At 35.1% G+C, this 18369-nt stretch overlaps 1 protein-coding gene across 18 annotated transcripts in view; it reads right to left on the bottom strand.

The window, feature by feature from the left end:
• The window catches only part of PTK2 (protein tyrosine kinase 2), a 428530-nt gene that overhangs the window by 114050 nt on the left and 296111 nt on the right, over window positions 1–18369 (bottom strand). For 6 of the 18 annotated variants that reach the window (XM_043978984.1, XM_043978985.1, XM_043979000.1 and 3 more), the window contains 5 exons: window positions 16557–16640; window positions 15354–15371; window positions 6038–6094; window positions 2880–2900; window positions 1383–1480 (listed from right to left, as the gene is read on the bottom strand). In XM_043978984.1, the coding sequence (XP_043834919.1) occupies window positions 1383–1480; window positions 2880–2900; window positions 6038–6094; window positions 15354–15371; window positions 16557–16640 (278 nt within the window). The remainder of the gene's footprint in view (window positions 1–1382; window positions 1481–2879; window positions 2901–6037; window positions 6095–15353; window positions 15372–16556; window positions 16641–18369) is intronic. The other 12 variants (XM_043978989.1, XM_043978994.1, XM_043978988.1 and 9 more) reach the window with 5 other exon arrangements.

Raw genomic sequence — 18369 nt, 5'->3', positions numbered from 1 at the left:
CATGGAAAGCGGAAAGGGACCCACATGTACAAAAATATTTATAGCTGCTCTTTACGTGGTAGTAAGGAATTGGAAGTTGAGGGGGTGCCCATTAATTGGGGAATGGCTGGACAAGTTGTGGTATATGAATACAATGGAATACTATTGTGCTGTAAGAAATGATGAGCAGGAGGAGTTCAGAGAAACCTGGAGGGTCTTGCGTGAGCTGATGATGAATGAGATGAGCAGAACCAGAAGAACATTGTACACAGTATCATCAACATTGAGTGTTGATCTACTGTGATGGACTAGATTCTTCTCACCAGTGCAATGGCACAGAAGAGTTCCAGGGAACTTGTGATGGAAGAGGATCTCCAAATTCAAGGGAAAAAAAAAAAGAACTGTGGAGTATAGATGCTGAATGAACCATACTATTTCTTTTGTTTTTGATGCTGTTTTTTTTCTATTTTGAGGTTTTTCATCATTGCTCTGATTTTTTCTCTTATAACATGACTAATGCAGAAATAGGATTAATGTTATTATGTGTATATATATATAAAACCTATATCAGATTACCTGCTGTCTAGGGGAGGGGGGAGGGAGGGAGAAAAATCTGAAATTGTAAAGCTTGTATAAACAAAAGTTGAGAACTATCTTTATATGTAATAGAAAAAAATAAAATACTTTATTAATTTAAAAAAAAAGAAATGCTCTAACTATATATTTGTCTATGCTATTTCATCCCTTCTTTTACCCATCTTCTTTCTTTGCATTATAGTATACTCAGTCATATTCCACTCACAGGTTTCATCCCAACTTGTGCCTCCTTGATTTAGGTCTTTTACTTAATATTGCTTGTTCTCTAAATTTTGGACATTTGAGACCACTGACTTTATTAATGGCTCTCCTTTATTGTTTTTTTTCCCCCTCCTTAGATGGAAATTCTTCTTACATTTTAACATTTCTTTATGGTATATGGTGTGGTGGATACACTTCTGCAATTTTCTATCATCTTTTTCTTGATCCTCCATACTGATGCTTGGCTCCAAAACCCTCCTACCCAATACCTCTTATCTTTCTGTGTCTCTTTATTCCTGTTATCTGTCTATCTACATGTAATCTTGTTTAGTCAAAGAATGTAAGCTCTATGAGTTAAAGGATTTAAAAATAAATTTGTACCCTCTGTGAGCAGCAAAGAGCTTGGCACATAGCAGGCACTTAATAAATGCTGGTTAATTTGACTTGTAGACTTAAGAGCTCAGAGGGAGTTTCAAGATCATCCATACAGCCATGCCATTTCATAGATAATAAAAACAAGAATGATGACATAAGATGTCCAAATATCACAAAAACTAGCTAGTGGTTTATGCCAGGAAACTTGCTGAAAGAGCTAAGAGACTTACTGGACTCATGTAAACTCCTTGATGTACATCTCCAAACTGGCCTTCTCCAATACAGCGTCCAAGTTCTATCCTTTCTCTTTGTATCTCATAATCTCTGGCTGTAAAAGACAATCCATAAGTGAAAAAGTATTTAACAACATCATTTGAGGTGTGGAAGGAATAATAATTAAACATCTCATTTTGATGTAATATATAAATAAAATTTTAATCTGTGGCACACCAATCTATGGAAATGTTTTATATACAGTGGAATACTCTTAAACATATCTGATGCAAATCAGTTGCAAAAAAAAAAAATTCAGTGGTGATAATGCCAAAAAAATTAATTAGATTTAAGGTGGATTCATACATATTTTCACCAGGAATTTAAAAAATTTATCTGATTTCAAATGCTCAGAGGATCTCAGGGGTGGAAGAGACTTTAGGGATCACCTAGCTCACCCTTAAATGGGTAAGAGTACATACATCACAGAACAACATATATTAGACTGTATTTTCTGAATTGTTGCTCCAAATATAAATCTAGATGATCAGTGAATATTAATGTTGCTATTAACAAATTTATTCTATGCATATAAGATTTACCTAAAGAATACATATTATAAAAAAGGGGGAAGTTCATCATTCAAACAGAAATATGTAATATGATTCATATTCTGAAAGTTTAAGAGCTTTCCACTTTATGATGTCATATCTCTACATTAACTGCTGAGCTAAAAAGAATTTTAAAGAGGTTGTTTCTAAAAATCAATTGTAAAACCAGATGAATGAACAATTAAGGATTATAATGTATTGGCATATCATTTTTGAAGGTGTTATGCTACTAACAGTATTTACTTCAAATTAGCATATTAAGATATCGAGACACGTATTAAAAATGATTTAGCAGACTGGTTAGGTATAGAACAAACCACTAATTAGTCCAAGGAATTCAGCTATTGAATTCCAATTTAATAACTTAAATATAATTTAATTTATTCCAGGCAAGAAAAAACTCTGAAATGTATCTAAATGTAGACATCTTCTCCCATCAGTCTAAATACTATCACCAATGAAAAAAACTGATTTTTTTTTTTTTTTTGGTGAGGCAATTGGGGTTAAGTGACTTGCCCAGGGTCACACAGCTAGTAAGTGTTAAGTGTCTGAGGCCGGATTTGAACTCAGGTACTCCTGACTCCAGGGCCAGTGCTCTATCCACTGTGCCACCTAGCTGCCCCGAAAAAACTGATTTTTAAACTATCTTAGAACCTTATTGCTATCATTATATACTATCATTAGGGAAATAATGTGACCTGAAATTTATATTTTAAGAAACAACATATTTTCCTCTTTAAAATAATTTTAGCTAGTAGTAAATCCATTGATTTAATTGTGTAATTAAACCAATGAACATAAAAATTTGAAAATAAAATAAAAAGTTGTAAATGGAAACATCCCATGTCACTCCACAGGTTGCAAATGCAGGCAAACACAATTATTTTAAGGGAATCCTGTTACCTTCATCTATTCCATAGCTTTCTGTAGTGCAATTAAGAGAGAAAAAAATTGAAGACCTTGCTTAGAAATATCTAATATTAAGTAAATGAATAATAAGAAATGTGGAAAGCTTATCGTAACAATGAAATATCTTGAGATAGCATAACATTGAAATGAAAAACTTACCAAGCAAAACAAAAACGTACATGTAGGTATAGAATGTCTTCATAAAACAACATGAGTGTCTACAAAGCATTTTGAAACTATATAACCCCCCTAAATCACACATATACTTTGACCCAGTGATATCACTACTAGCAATAGAACCCAAAAGGGAGAAAAGAATTTAAAGGACCCATTTGTACAGAAATATTCGTAGCAATACTTTTTGTTATAACAAATAACTGGAAATGTGGGGAGTGAACATCAATTGGGAAATGGCTGAATCCATTATACTATGTACATGAAATGGAATATTATTATAAGAAATGATGAAAAGGATAGATTCAGAGAAACCTAGAAAGACATGTGTGACTTGAGTAGAACCAGGGAAATTGTTCATATAGTAACTATAACATTGTAAAGAGAAATAATTTTTGCAGACTTAAGGACTCTAACCAACACAATGATTTAACACGACACCAGGGGACAGATGATGAAACATGCTTCCCTCTTCTTGACAGAGAAGTGATGGAATACAGCTACAGAATAAGATGTACGTTTTTGACTTAGCTTATGTGTGGATTTTTAATATTCAGTCTGTTAATTTGTTACAAAGGAGAATTTCTAAAAATTGGGAGAACAGAATTGGGAGAGCCTAAAAGTTATAGAAATGACAAAGAAAAAGAGGAAAAGAAGAAATATTCATTAAGCAAAAAGGAATGCAAAGAAAACGGAAAAAAGTTTCAAAGGGAGATAGAGACAAGCAGGGACATTTTGAAACTAACATGGCAAATTTTAAAAAAGGAAACAAGCTGAACATAATAGAGAGCTGAAGCTTCATATTCAATACCCTTTTTTCTATAATTCTTTGTATATGAAATATTCATTTTGTTTTTCTCAAGCTTTAATATAAATTTTAAAAAAATCACTGAGCTTAAAAAATTAGGTCAACAATTTTAGTAAAACATCACTTTGAAACTAGATGCACTAAAATCCATATATTAATTTTTAACTTAGAATTTTCAAAAATAAAATTAGTTCTTGAATTTTAGGGGAAAATGCCTTGATAAGAGTCAAACATTTTTAACTGGTCAGTTCCCATTATGGAAATCATATACTTTAATCTTGTTTGTTTTTTTTTTTTTTAGATAGGCAATTGGGGTTGAGTGACTTGCCCAGGGTCACACAGCTAGTAAGTGTTAAGTGTCTGAGGCCGGATTTGAACTCAGGTACTCCTGACTCCAGGACCAGTGCTCTATCCACTGCGCCACCTAGCTGCCCCTACTTTAATCTTTAGTATTAAACTCTTGATACTTGATGGACACTAGCCAACGGATGGACACACACAAGTGAATTGTAAGTAATATATACTTATGTCTTATCTTGTATTATTGGTTTTAATGAAAGAAAAGGAAAAATAAGATTCTATCAATGACAGTCTAAACACAACACTAGTATTCACAATTTTGGGGGACGAGGGGTGAGATAACATTGTATCTTACTGTCTTGCCTGGAATGAAGGACAGTGGCCACACATGAGCCAGATCCCAATGCTAAGAAGTTGTAGAAGTTTAACTTGTTCCTTTCTTCTGACATGGGATGGCTCCCTACTATCCTACTTAGGCAGCCATATGTGCTGTTTCCCCCTGCCCCTTGAGTGCTGGACTAAATCAACTTATCCTTATGGCAGTTCAGAATCCCTGAACTCAAGGGACCCACCATCTATACCTTCCCAGAGCAACAGGGATTCTGTGTGTACCACTACATACAGCCTCCATGAAATGTTAGCTCAAAGGTGTTTGGCAGATGTTCTATTAAGGATTTCTGGGAAGACAGGCCAGAATCACAAAAGTTGAGAACATATAGATGGCCTTCAACCTTCATAACGTCTACTCAACTGTAGGTATTGATAAGAACTGTGAATACTAAGCAAAATGGTCAAATTATAGGCTTGCCTCTAGGTCCTCTCCCTCCAGCCTCTGATGTAGAGTGTATTGAGAATTTAAAAGGCAGACAGGGGAATCAACACGCATGACCTAGATCGCCTTTTCCATCAGAATCAACTCTAATATTCTTCTTCAGCAATAGCTGCTTATTAGATGTCTATAGTAAAATCAGGTTATTGGGCCTTTCAAATATACAGAAGCTAGAGTTTATTATTTGAAACAGTTATTTTTAAATTTTTTTGGTGCAGGGCAATGAGTTAAGTGACTTGCCCAGGTTCACACGGCTAGTAAGTGTCAAGTGTCTGAGGCCGGATTTGAACTCAGGTCTTCCTGAATCCAGGGCCGGTGCTTTATCCATTGTGCTACCTAGCTGCCCCTCAAAACAGTTATTTTTAAAAAATGTATACCTAAGCCATATCAAATAATTTATAAAATCAATTCCTCAGAATTAATTTTTTTGAAAGCAGTGGAGAGAAGTATAAGAAACTTCTTTTGGAGGTGAGTCTGTTTTTAAAGAAATAAAAGTGAAGGGTACGTTTAATATAAATCAGGGACTGTTTTATTCTCAATAAATGACAGGAACTATTGATAATAGTTTGTCACTTTGAGAGAAATAAATAATTTATTTACTTAAATGAGGGATGTTTTTACTTAGCCTGTATTATTACAGCTATTAATTTTAATTTATGTATGCATGCTGAGTAATTCTTAGATTGTTATTCAGGTAATTTAATTTTGAAGCTGAAATTTCTAAAATAATGGAATCTCCAATGATCCTCTATTTTATATATAGAAGGGGAAATACAATAATTTAAATACAGGTTCTGTGACCCTGAGTTAAAATATATGATATTTTAGTCAATGTAACCTCAGACTTTGGCTTTTATTACTTCAGAAATGGTACCTGGCAAATGCTAGATGATACAAGATTTCTGAAGTTGAAAAATATAACTTTCTTAAGTTTCACAGAAAGACTAACAATTTTTTACTTGAATCAGTTATGTGAAACTTAAATCTGAATAAGTAAAAGAAGTAGAGGCAAAATAAAAGTTTTAAAATTCAGTTACTCACTTGAGGGCATTGTGTAAGTATCTTCTTCATCTATAATCTCAGCGTAGTCATCTGTTTCTGCAAGCAAGAAATCAAACATTCAGAAAGAGAATAAATTTAAACTTATCTCATAAAATTAGAATTAAAAAAGGGGAAATAATTTGTTCAAGTCTCCTTCTTTGTTCCACTCTGGTGAAATGCACTTAAAAAATGTGACTCAATATTTGCTCATGTATGAGTCATTCATGGGATAAAAAAACTAATATCACTGTCCAATCTAGTATAGTACACAGACTTGTTTATCAGAGAGCAAAACAAGAGGAAGAATGGAGAAAGTCCTTTGAAAGGAAAGGTTAGAGGCCTCTATATGATTCAGAGTAACCAATATGCACTCACTAGAGAATTCTTACTCTTCTAAAACGCAAACTTTATAACTTCTTTATGACATCGACTGGGAATTCCCGAATGACTGGTACTGCAAATAGAGTACAAACATCTGTCTTGCTTTGTACACCTACTCTGTATCTAATCTTAAAAAATCACAACTCTGGCAAAGAATTGGAAATATCAATTGAGGAATAGTTGAATATGGTATATAATTGTGATGAAATACTATTGTGTTATAAGAAATGATGAGCTGGATGATTTTAGAAAAACCTGGGAATACTTTTATGAACTGATGTAGAGTGAAGTGAGCAGAACCAGAAAAATATACATAGTAACAGCAATATTGTAAATCAACTGCGAAAGACTTAACCACTATGATCAATACAATGATCCCTGATAGTTCCAAAGGATTCATCATGAAAAATACTATCTACCTCCAGAGAGAAAACTGATGGACTCTGAGTACAAGTTGAAGTGTACTTTTTTCTCTCTTTATTTTTCTTGCTTCTTTTTTTCACAATATAGATAAATATGGAAATACGTTTTACATGACCTAATATATATATATATATATATATATGTGTATATATATATATATATATATATATAATATTTCTTATCAATGGGCAGAGAGGAGTTGGAGGGAGAGATTTTGGAAATGAAAATGAAAAACATCAACAACAACCCCCTCCCCCTACATCTCTATGACAGTGGTCTAGCTTCTTCTGTGTAGAGAAACCAAATGTAGGCTAAACTCAGGGGAATGGTTTAGCTTAGTTGATTTCTTTAGTTTCCTTGGGCAAGAAGAGACCCAGGGTGGGATTGTTGCACACATATGAATATACATACATATATATGAATATAGTTATATACACATCTATCTATACACACACATATATACATGTGAATGTACATAGATGGATGTGATTCCCCATATTTCCTTATTATTAATATCTGAACTACTCATTAATGAGTCCCTATTATTATTCACTAAGATGACAGGTAAAATATCAATATCCAAAGAAAAAATGATCTACAATGAAACATTAACTTATCCAAAATGGACTTATTAAACACTTAGGGGATATTGGGGGCTATTGTTAAAAAATACTTTTGGTGAAAGCAGAAATAATTTTCTATTACATTCCTCTGCATTATTTCAAAGGATCTGTGATTATTTTCTCAATTCTGGGTGCCATATTTTAGAAAGGTTACTGATAAGCTATAGAATAGCTAGAGGAAAGGCAAATAGGATGGTGAAGGGCCTTAAGAGTTTAATGCATGAATATGGGGTAAAAGAATCCCATGAGGTAAAGGAAATGTTTACTTTGACTTTTGTTTTGCAGCATATTAAACAGAGTCACATATAAGAAAATGTATTTGGCTTGGCTTCAGAGGGCAGAACTAGGAGCAAGAAGTAGTGCTAAAGAGGCAGATTTAGGAGTGGTATAAGGAAAAATCTAACTGACAGTAAGAGGTATACAAAAGTAGAATGGGCTGCCTCAGGAGATATTCACTTTTCCATTAACTAGGCCATGGGGCGGGGGGAGCTAGGTGGTCCAGTGGATAGAGTACTGGCCCCGGAGTCAGGAGGACATGAGTTCAAATCCAGCCTCAGACACTTGACACTACTAGCTGTGTGACCCTGGGCAAGTCATTTAACCCCAACTGCCTCAAATATCTGGGGCCATTTCTAGTTGTCCTGATGTATATCTTGCCACTGGACCCAGATGACTCTGGAGGAGAGAGTGAGGCTGGTCACCTCGCACAGTCTTTCCTCACTTAAATACAATTCACTGAAAGCTATGACATCACCAAGATGTCATGGTCCCCTTTGAGAACAAAGGGCAAACAACAATAGGCCAGAAGAAAAAGGATGTAGGAATTTAGAAGAAAATAACTCCTCTTTTATTAAGAAAATTCAAATAAAAAACAGAAACAGTTCTGCAAAAGCTCAATCACAGAGTCAAATTTCTAGCATGTGTGGAAATTATATGGATCAAGATACTAAAGATACAATGAATAAGTCTCATTCTTTGAAAATTCACTTTGTAAACTTGGAATTTTCCTGCCTGCTCCTTACATACAATTTTTGGGGATGATGTAAAAAGGATTCTTATTCAGGTACAGGTTGTAGAAGATGGTTTTGGAATTCCTTTTCAACTCTTTACCATCTCTTTATTACCAAATTAGACGACTATCAAATAATTCCACTTTAAAACACCAGAAATATTAACTTCTTGTATATCAGAGAATATATTCTAGCACAGCACATACTCAGGGAGATTCTATTATGTTGGAAGATCTTTGGGACCCAGTGGATCTGCTGAACAGACACCAGCTTACCTAATTATGAAGAGGCTCATCACTAGTAAGCTGGCTACTTGGTCATGAAGTCTTTGGCCATGACAACTCACAATACAAAGAAAAATATAAAGTGGTCCTTAGTCCTGAGCAGTTCCTTTTGACTTTGGCAGTGAGAATGGAAGCAAGTTGATCCACAAACTTTAACCTAAGCTTCTGGGACTCTAAATGTAAGATACTTGTCCAATGATCTAGGAGACATACTACTGAATATCTAAATTTAATCAATCAAAAACCGTTCACTAAGCCCCTGATATATGCCATGCACGATGCTAAGTGCTGAGGATAGGAATAAAAACTAAAATGCTATCCCTATCTTAAGGAGTTCACAGCCTAATAGAGGGGACAACATGCAAACAACTACCTTCAAACAAACTATATGTAGTGTAAATGGGCTGTAATCTGAGGGAAGGCTCGATTAAAGGTAGATGTGGGCTGAGCCTTTTGGGATTCCAGGAGGTGAAGATGAGGGGGAAGAGAATTTCAGGCATGGAGAATAGCCAATGTCTGAGATATTGTTATGTGAGAAATAGCAAGAATGCAAGTGTTCTTGGATTACATGGAGGGGAGAAAGGTATAAGACTGGAAACATAGGAAAGAGCCAGGTTGTGAAGGCATTTAACAACATTTGAGCTATAATTATGAGAAAACAAAAGCAAAAAGGAAGGAAGTGGAGATAAAATTCTCATGACTTTAGTACATAAGTTGAAATAGGTCAGAACTGAAACCCCCCCCCCCCCAACATATTGGAAAATATGTACCAGGAATAAGGAATAAGAGGTAAAAGAATTATTGCTTCTGTGTGAAGCCTTGTAGTTATATATCATAAATATTTTTTTCAAGACAAGAACTGGAGGCACCGAGTTCTAGGAAGACTGAATGACAATGTGAAAAATGAAACTGATTATATGTTAATATAATCTGATGTGGGAGTCATTCCTGAATCAGTTGTCATACTTCCAATGTATAAGAGTGGAGTTAAAAGTAGCACAAAGTTATAAGAAAGATATTTATATAATTAAAACAAGTAAATTACTGATAAAAATGGGATGTAGATGGAAGACACCAGTAATAATAATAATTTCATAAGAAAGTTTAATGGATATAAATCAATAACCATAATGGAGAGACTAAAAGAGCTTAAAAATGGCTTAGCAAACACTTGATTTACCTGTCAAATAGAAAGATATGGCAACCAATGGCAATGCAAGTTTCAGATATAAGCCCATAGATAAAATCTTACAGTGTAGGATGCTGTAAGATTACTAATAATGATCACCTCAGGGAATACATATATCATAGAGGGTCAAACACCTGTTTCAAAAGCTTAATAAGGGACCTAACTAAGCAAAATTATACAAAGGATAAAACTGAAAGGAAGATGAGAAAAAAGGAAAGGTAGAAAGGATCCAAAAATATTTTTATAAAACTTTTATTTTTAAACCATCAAAAACCATAAAGCCAGCACATCAGACACTAGGCATTTCCTTCCTTCCTTCCTTCCTTCGCAATGAGGGTTAAATGACTTGCTCAGGGTCACAGAGCTAGTAAGTGTCAAGTGTCTGAGGCTGGATTTGAACTCAGGTCCTCCCAAATCCAGGGGCTGGTGCTTTATCCACGGCGCCACCTAGCTGCCCTATGTCTATTTTAAAAGTTTGTGTTAGGGTATTTAAAGATAAATTACAGGACGGAAAAAATGGCAGCTAGTTGGTGCAGTGGATAGAGTGCCTGGTACCTGGCTTGGAGTCAGGAAGATGAGTCTTCCTGAGTTCAAATCTGGCCTCAGACACTTAATAGCTGTGTGACTCTGGGAAAGTCACTTCACCCTCTTTGCCTCAGTTTCCTCATCTGTCAAATGAGCCAGAGAAGGAAATGGCAAACCACTCTAATATCTTTGCCAAGAAAACCCCAAATGGGGTCATGAAGAGTTAGCCATGACTGAAATGAATAAAGAACAACAATAAAGTAAAACAGTGAACAGGGACAAAGTCCTTCATAGTAAAACTTTACTATGGATGTTACTAGAATGAATGTTTAAGTGAAGAAGGTACCTTGTTTTATAAGAAAGATAATGGTATTAATTCTGCTTTATTATTCCTTATTCTGTACATTGATAGGGTTAAAGTCAACCTAGAAATTAATTTTATTCACAAAACTAACAATGGTATAATAATAAATACATTTATATGATTGTCATTTCATTGACTCTCCCCTTAAAGGAGATATTTTGAGATAAAGCACAATACTAGTCTAATAGAGATCAAAATGAAAATAACTTTTAAAAATTTTATTTAATTTTTTAATGAGGCAATTGGGGTTAAGTGACTTGCCCTGGGTCACGCAGCTAGTTAAGTATCTGAGACTCAATTTGAACTCAGTTCCTCTTGGCTCCCGGGCTGATGCTCTATTCACTGAGTCACCTAGCTTCCCCCTGAAAAATCACCTTTAAAATAACACATAGGTAAAGAGACTGAGTATAATTTGCTTAATCTTGATTCATCTAGGATGACAGGAGTTAACATTGCTCTATCCTTTAGACTGATAATTTATTTATAGAGTTTATGAATCTTCAATAATCTTATGCAACTTGGATCTTATTTTGAGACTTCATTATAGAATTTTCACCAAAGTAGGCAAATTCTAGGAGAATCTTTGGAAACAATAGTGCAACTTACATCTAGCAGAGGGCATTTTTAGTTGAGGGATTGTGGGATCATGGAATTGTAAGGAACGGTGGATTTATAGTTGGAAGACACCTTGGAAATCTTTCAGTCCACCTCCTCATTTTATAGATGAAGTATCTGAGATTACCCAAAGCAGTGGTGTCAAACTCAAATAGAAACCAAGAACCACTAGACCATAAGGATTCCTGAAAGCCACATACTGACTTAGAAAATGACATATTAACATTATTTGTGTTTTATTGTACTTCTATTTATTTCCCAATTACAATTTTTTTTTTGCAGGGCAATGGGGGTTAAGTGACTTGCCCAGGGTCACACAGCTAGTAAGTGTCAAGTGTCTGAGGCCGGATTTGAACTCAGGTACTCCTGAATCAAGGGCCAGTGTTTTATCCACTGCGCCACCTAGCTGTCCCCTCCCAATTACATTTTAATCTGGTTCAGGCAGCCAATGGTTAGTCTGACACCTTGACCTAAAGAATTTAAAGAAGTTGTCCAAAGTGACTTTGCAAGTTAATGGTGAAAGTAGAAGTGGAATTAAAGTCTTTTATCTTTGAATCTAGTGCTCTTTCCAATATTCTACATATCAAAGATCACTACAAACATTAACTTTCTAATAGCTGGGGAATCCTTGCCAGACTGAGTAGGTGGGTAGGTGGGGATTATCACTTAGGCATTTCTCAGCTTTTAGCAAACAACAGGTGAGTCCTATGATCTAATAGCCCTATATTTCAACTGACTGTCATCTTTTACAATAACCAAATTGATTCTCTAACCGTTGATTCTCTCCTGTTAAAAAACCTAAAATAATCAAGACAGAATGAAAATAAGATGGTTAATATATATTAGGCTGACATGGAAAATTGTGTAATTCTAACGTGGAAAAATATTTAGTCACCCAGCCTCATTTATTTCAATATAGTTAACAGATTCCGCAGGGACCCTTCAGAAATGCAACAATTAAAAGTGCAATGGAGTACATGTATAAAATGCCTCTATCACTTTGCCATGCACTATCATCTTTCAGCAGATTAGTCTGTTTAGATAATATACCCAGGAAATCAATATCTAATGGCAGTATGATCAAGGGCAAATAATTTACCTCTTTGAGGCTGTTTCCTCATTTGAAAAATGACAATATTACACTATTTGCCTCACAGGATTGTGAAGCAAATGATTTGTAAATCTTAAAGTGCTATACAAACACGAACTATTACTATCCAGTTGTTGTTCAATTGTTTTTTAGTTGTGTTCAACTTTCCCAGAGTCACATAGTTAATAAGTGTCTGAAGCCAGATTTAAATTCAGGAAGACAAGTCTTCTTAACTCCAGGCCTCGCGCACTATCCATTGCACCACCCAACTGCCCATTATTGTTAGTAACATCTCCAATTTAATAACTTCGAATCCCATGTTGGTTTTTCATTATAAAAACATATCTTTAGGGGCAGCTAGGTGGTGCAGTGGATAGAGCACTGGCCCTGGAGTCAGGAGTACCTGAGTTCAAATCCGACCTCAGACACTAAACACTTACTAGTTGTGTGACCCTGGGCAAGTCACTTAATCCCAACTGCCTCCCTAATAAAAACAAAAACCAAACAAACAAACAAACAATACATATCTTTAATGACAGGAGGAGACGTATGGTATGGAAAGAGCACTGTACTAGCAATCAGGAAAACTGGTTTCTAGAAACATCCCATTACTTGTGTGACCTTTGGTTAAGTCACTCCAAGTCTCAATTTCCTCATCATGTAAAACGGGGATAATATTAACATGCATGGGGATAATAATAACTTAAACCAATGTACTTACAGGAGAGAGGTTGGTAGAATGGAAAGGGCACTGGCTTTGCAATCAGAGGATTTGAGTTCAGATTTTCCTTCTGACTCTTACTACCTTTATAACCTCAGGGTAAGTCACAACTTCCTGAGTCTTAGTTCCTCATATATAAAAGGAAAGGCTTAGACTGGGTGGCTTATGAAGTCTCTACTAGATCTAGCTCTATTACCCTATGACTAGACGGTGTCTGAAGTCCCTTTTAGGTCTAGCTCCTATGACTAAACTAAAATCTTAGAGACTTGTGATAAGATTAGAAAACAGAAGTAGAAACGTATAAAAACTTCTCTAAGTGCATGAAATATGAAAGAGGAACTAAATGTCTTATCTATCAGTCTTAAAAACAACATTACATTTCATCACAGAGACATTTTGTAATAACGAAATTGTTCCAACTTAAAAGTTGTAGTCTTTGGCATAAATTTAAATTTTTTTCAAGCATGCACAGAAAAATGGTGTTTTTTGAAATTAAAATTTAAGTGCATGGATATTTGCATCAATTACACATTTACATAAGTGACAGATGACAATAAAGGTGATTGTTTTATTTCTTATTTGGAACCTAAAACTACAAGAGTGGATTCATTAACTTGGATGGGAAAACCAAATTTCATTTTTATTTGCAATAACCTTTAAAATTTAACAATACCTTTAATTATGAATTTAAAAAAATTATTCTAAGAAGGGATACATGGGTTTCACCAGATTGCCAAAGGGGTTCACGACACAAAGAAAGTTCAAGAGCTTTTCAACTAAATAAAAAAGACTTTCATTTTTTTCCATAGCCACATCTCAAGGTTATTACATGACAATTCACTTAAATACACTCTTAAATTGCTCATGATTCTCATGCTTTGTCACACAACACCAATGTTAGCTGAAGTTTTCAATTTGCTCTAGTTCTTTAATAAAGAATGAAAATAAATATTATTCTTCTTTCCATTTAATTATAACTTACAAATTTTAAACTCTTTCAAATTTACATTATATTTGCACTGCTAAAAGGCATCTTACCAGATGAGAAGTAACAAAATGCTACTTTAGAAATGATGTCACATTTTGAGGAGTAATTGTTTCTAATTTTTTTCATGCATATTCTTTTTTTTGTATTTTCATTTTTTTTGTATTTTTTATTGTTAGTGTAGTGTTACAGAGTCAAATATAAAAGTGTCATTATTATAGACTGTATTTATATAACACTGCATTGCTTAGAATAGCTAGTCTGTCTTACACTGGGACTCATAAAACAATAAAAGAATTAGAGAAGAGGTTCCAGTGATTTGAGTGGTTCCTACATGGAGAAATAAGGAAAGACAGGGACAGAAATTACATACGATGAGATTACTTGGAGTAAGTGAGCTCAGTACTCATAGAAAATATATCCAGGAGGAATTCATCTTAGTGTGGATTACCAAAGGCTTCTTTTATAATGTTATAAGGTAGAAGTGCAAGTATAATCAGCCCAATTTTACAGATAAGGCAACTGAGTCTCAAAAAAGTTAAATGATTTGCCCAGTCACTCTACTAAGTGACAGAAGACCTGAAGCCAAGTCTTCTGACTGAAGCCAGAGTTCTTAATGCTGTATCCTATACTTAATTATCTTTTCATGTTTCCCTTTTCATGCTTTCCTCCAATATCCATACACTAGGAATCTAAAGGCTTAGAATCTTAATTTGGCCTATGGCATAAATTTCATTCATAAAAATATTTTTTCTAATTAAAAAAAATTTCTCAGTGATGTGATTTAAACATTTTTCACAAGGGTTTTGTAAAATCTTCAAATCCTAGAACCTCAGTGCAACACATACAACTCAGATTTCTTACTGAGATACAACAGAAATCACTGCTATAAATAATTCAATGTCAAGCCTTCCTTTCTTAAAGCCCCAATCTTTATGAAAAAAAAAAAAGGCTTACTGGCTAAACACAGCATTTTATTTATGCTAGTTGTATCTGAAGCATATTCTGCTTTTAAAACTTTTGTTCTGGGTTTAAGCTGACCTCTGAAATGCATTAGTAAAGTTTATAAGCATTATTAATAACACAAATGTGAAAATGCATATTACCGTCCCCACTAATTTCATCTGCAGATCCAGGTAGCATGCAGAGAAGGAAAGAGAGAGGGAGAGAGAAGGGAAAAACAGGGAAGGAAGGGGAAACAGGAAAGAGAAAAGGAAAGAAAGGGAAAAATATACTATTAAAATCACAAGTAAATCAAGAGTAGAAAATCCCAGCTTTTTAAAAATGACAAGCTTAAGAGATATGAAATTGATTGTAGCATTTAGCTATCTTAAAACAAGTCCCCTGTTCCCACTTCCATCTTAATCCCCTACTGAGATAGAAAAAGAGTAATTTTTAGATCACAAGGTAGGTGATATTTATTCTATTAACTTGGGAACATACACTGGACCACTTGAATTTAGAGTTAGATTATTATGCAACATTATGCAGCAGCGTTAAATTTAAATTGATCCTTCAACTACAAAATAAAATGATCTTGAAAAGTTTCCATAGTTAGATGCCTCAGATCTACCCCCCTCCTCCAATGGGATTAATTTCTCTTTTGCTGATTTTAAGATTGGAAACAAGTGGCCTATTCATTAAATAAAGTGTGGTTTAAATAATAACCAACAAAAATAAGTCCACAGGATTCCTATTCAAATGAATCATTGATATTCAGAACAGGGTATCTGGGCAGCTGGCCAGACCTCATAGATCCTCTTTAGAGACTCTAGCACTTTAAGCTCTGCTTACAAGTAGAAACTAGTTTGAATTTATACTGTTTGATGAAATTCATGCACTAGGTATTATAAATAACTTTTACTAGTTCACAAAACTGCAAGATGACAATAGATGTCTATTTACCCAGCATCCCTCTATAATCCTTAGAAAGTATGAAAAGCAGTCTATTTTAATTCAGTGTAACCATTCTATTTCATTCATCTGCATGCTGTTTTAGGGACTCATGAATGAAAAAAATCAGTATTCCTAAGGAAATCCTGGGGTTACACAAATGAAACTCCAAAAGTACTTTTTGCATTAACATGCATTTAAATAAAAACAAAATCAAAACTTGTCAAAAGCAGCCAGGAAGATTATGAGGCATAGCTCCTATGGTTCAATTCTTACTGGGCAGTGCATGAGCAACTACTGAATACTACTGTTCTTGTAGCAATGTTTGGAGCAAACTTGTAAACAAACAGCAACAAAGTTTGTTTATTTGAGGGCTTTCATCACTAAGACAGCCCTTGCAAATATCAGTGCAATACCCGTAGGCGTAGGCTCATGGGAACAGAAGACCAAAGGAAGAAAGCGCTTGGCTTTCTTAACTTTATGCGGACAGTGACTGACTCCTTCTTGGCAAGAAGAGGAAAAAAGAAAAATAGAAACAAATTATTTCAAAGCAAAAGAAAATTTATAATAATCTTCAAACAAAATCTATAAATACTTAGGTATAAAAGTCAAATACTTGGTTCAAGTTGGTAGTATGCTTCCCACTCTACTGTACTTTTGTTTCACTAATACTTCAATGCTTTGAGGATCTATTTTTTCCAAGTTTTATTTACTAATGGAGAGTGTCGACAAATAAAATGCTCACAGATCTAGAGCTGGAAAAGATCTCTGATGCCATCTGGTCCAGCTCTTTCATTTTTACGGAATAGGAAAACTGAGGCCACCAGAGAATTAAGTGATTTGTCCATGGTCAGCCCAGAGCCTCTGAATTCAGATGGAATGCTCCATCTATTCCACCCAATTACCTCCTTTTATTAATATGGCAGCTACCTCCACTTGTAAAGCACAGCTCTGCCACACTTCCTCTGATTTCTTTTGGAATAAAATCTTTGTGACTTGAGGCTGAAAAATTCATCCCTGAGGCTCATGAGTCCCTCTGAATTTAGGTAGGCTGTTTATTAGCACAGGCATGTCAGGCCTCTACTCAATAAAAGCAAATCCTAACTCTAGGATCAGATTTAAACCTTGCTTGGCATTGAAAGCTCATCACCACTTGGCTCCAACATACCTTTCCAGCCTTATTAAACAAAGTTTACAATCTAGCCAAATTGGCATTCCTATAGGAGGCCCCATTTCTCATTTCCATAGCTTCCCACCGACTGTCCCTTATGCCTGCCATGCACTCCCTCTTCATCTGACTCTTAAAATCTCGTTTCCTTCAAGACTCAGATGAAGCTCTACCATTGAACTGAAGCCTTTCTTTACTTCCTTCCCTCCAAACCCTGCTAATGCTTTCCTAACCAAATTACCTTGTATCTATTTTTTTTGGGGGGGGGGCAGGGCAATGAGGGTTAAGTCACTTGCCCAGGGTCACACAGCTAGTAAGTGTCAAGTGTCTGAGGCCGCATTTGAACTCAGGTCCTCCTGAATCCAGGGTCGGTGCTCTATCCACTGTGCCACCTAGCTGCCCCCCTACTTTATATCTATTTTTAAAAATATATCTCTGTCTTTCTCCACCAGGAACTGTTCCCACTTTGTCTCATTTACTAGCGCTGTGTCTGCTTTAAAAATGTTTATTGATTTACTGCCATAGTTTACCACTAGGCCTATACTCAATGCCTTTCCTGCTTGGCTGAACCTACCACAGCTTTAATCACATTGGCAATGCCTTTGAGAAACCCAGGTTATCTCCACACCAGTTTGACAATTGTGTCTCTCAGCTTATTTTTACTATTTTCAGAGCTAACTTTCTGTTTTGGAAATAAGACAGTTCCAACAAGCATGACAATATTGTTCAGGTAACATGAAGTATGTAATAAACATTTTATTTAGCTAGTGGAAGACAAAGAGGTTGCTGGATTTAATACAGCTCTCATACTGTTTTCTGAAAAGATAAAAATTCTTACCACCATATAACACTTTGTACTAAAAATGGGAGATTACGTACAATAGGATAACATATGTAGTTAAGAAAGTGCTATATTGGGGCAGGTAGGTGTCGCAGTGGATAGAGCACCGGCCCTGGAGTCAGGAGTACCTGAGTTCAAATCCAGCCTCAGACACTTAACACTTACTAGCTGTGTGACCCTGGGCAAAGTCACTTAACCCCAATTGCCTCACTAAAAAAAA

Source organism: Dromiciops gliroides, chromosome 1 (assembly GCF_019393635.1).
Source record: "Dromiciops gliroides isolate mDroGli1 chromosome 1, mDroGli1.pri, whole genome shotgun sequence".
NCBI classification, from domain to species: Eukaryota; Metazoa; Chordata; class Mammalia; order Microbiotheria; family Microbiotheriidae; genus Dromiciops; species Dromiciops gliroides.
This window is presented reverse-complemented; position numbering and strand designations above follow the sequence as displayed.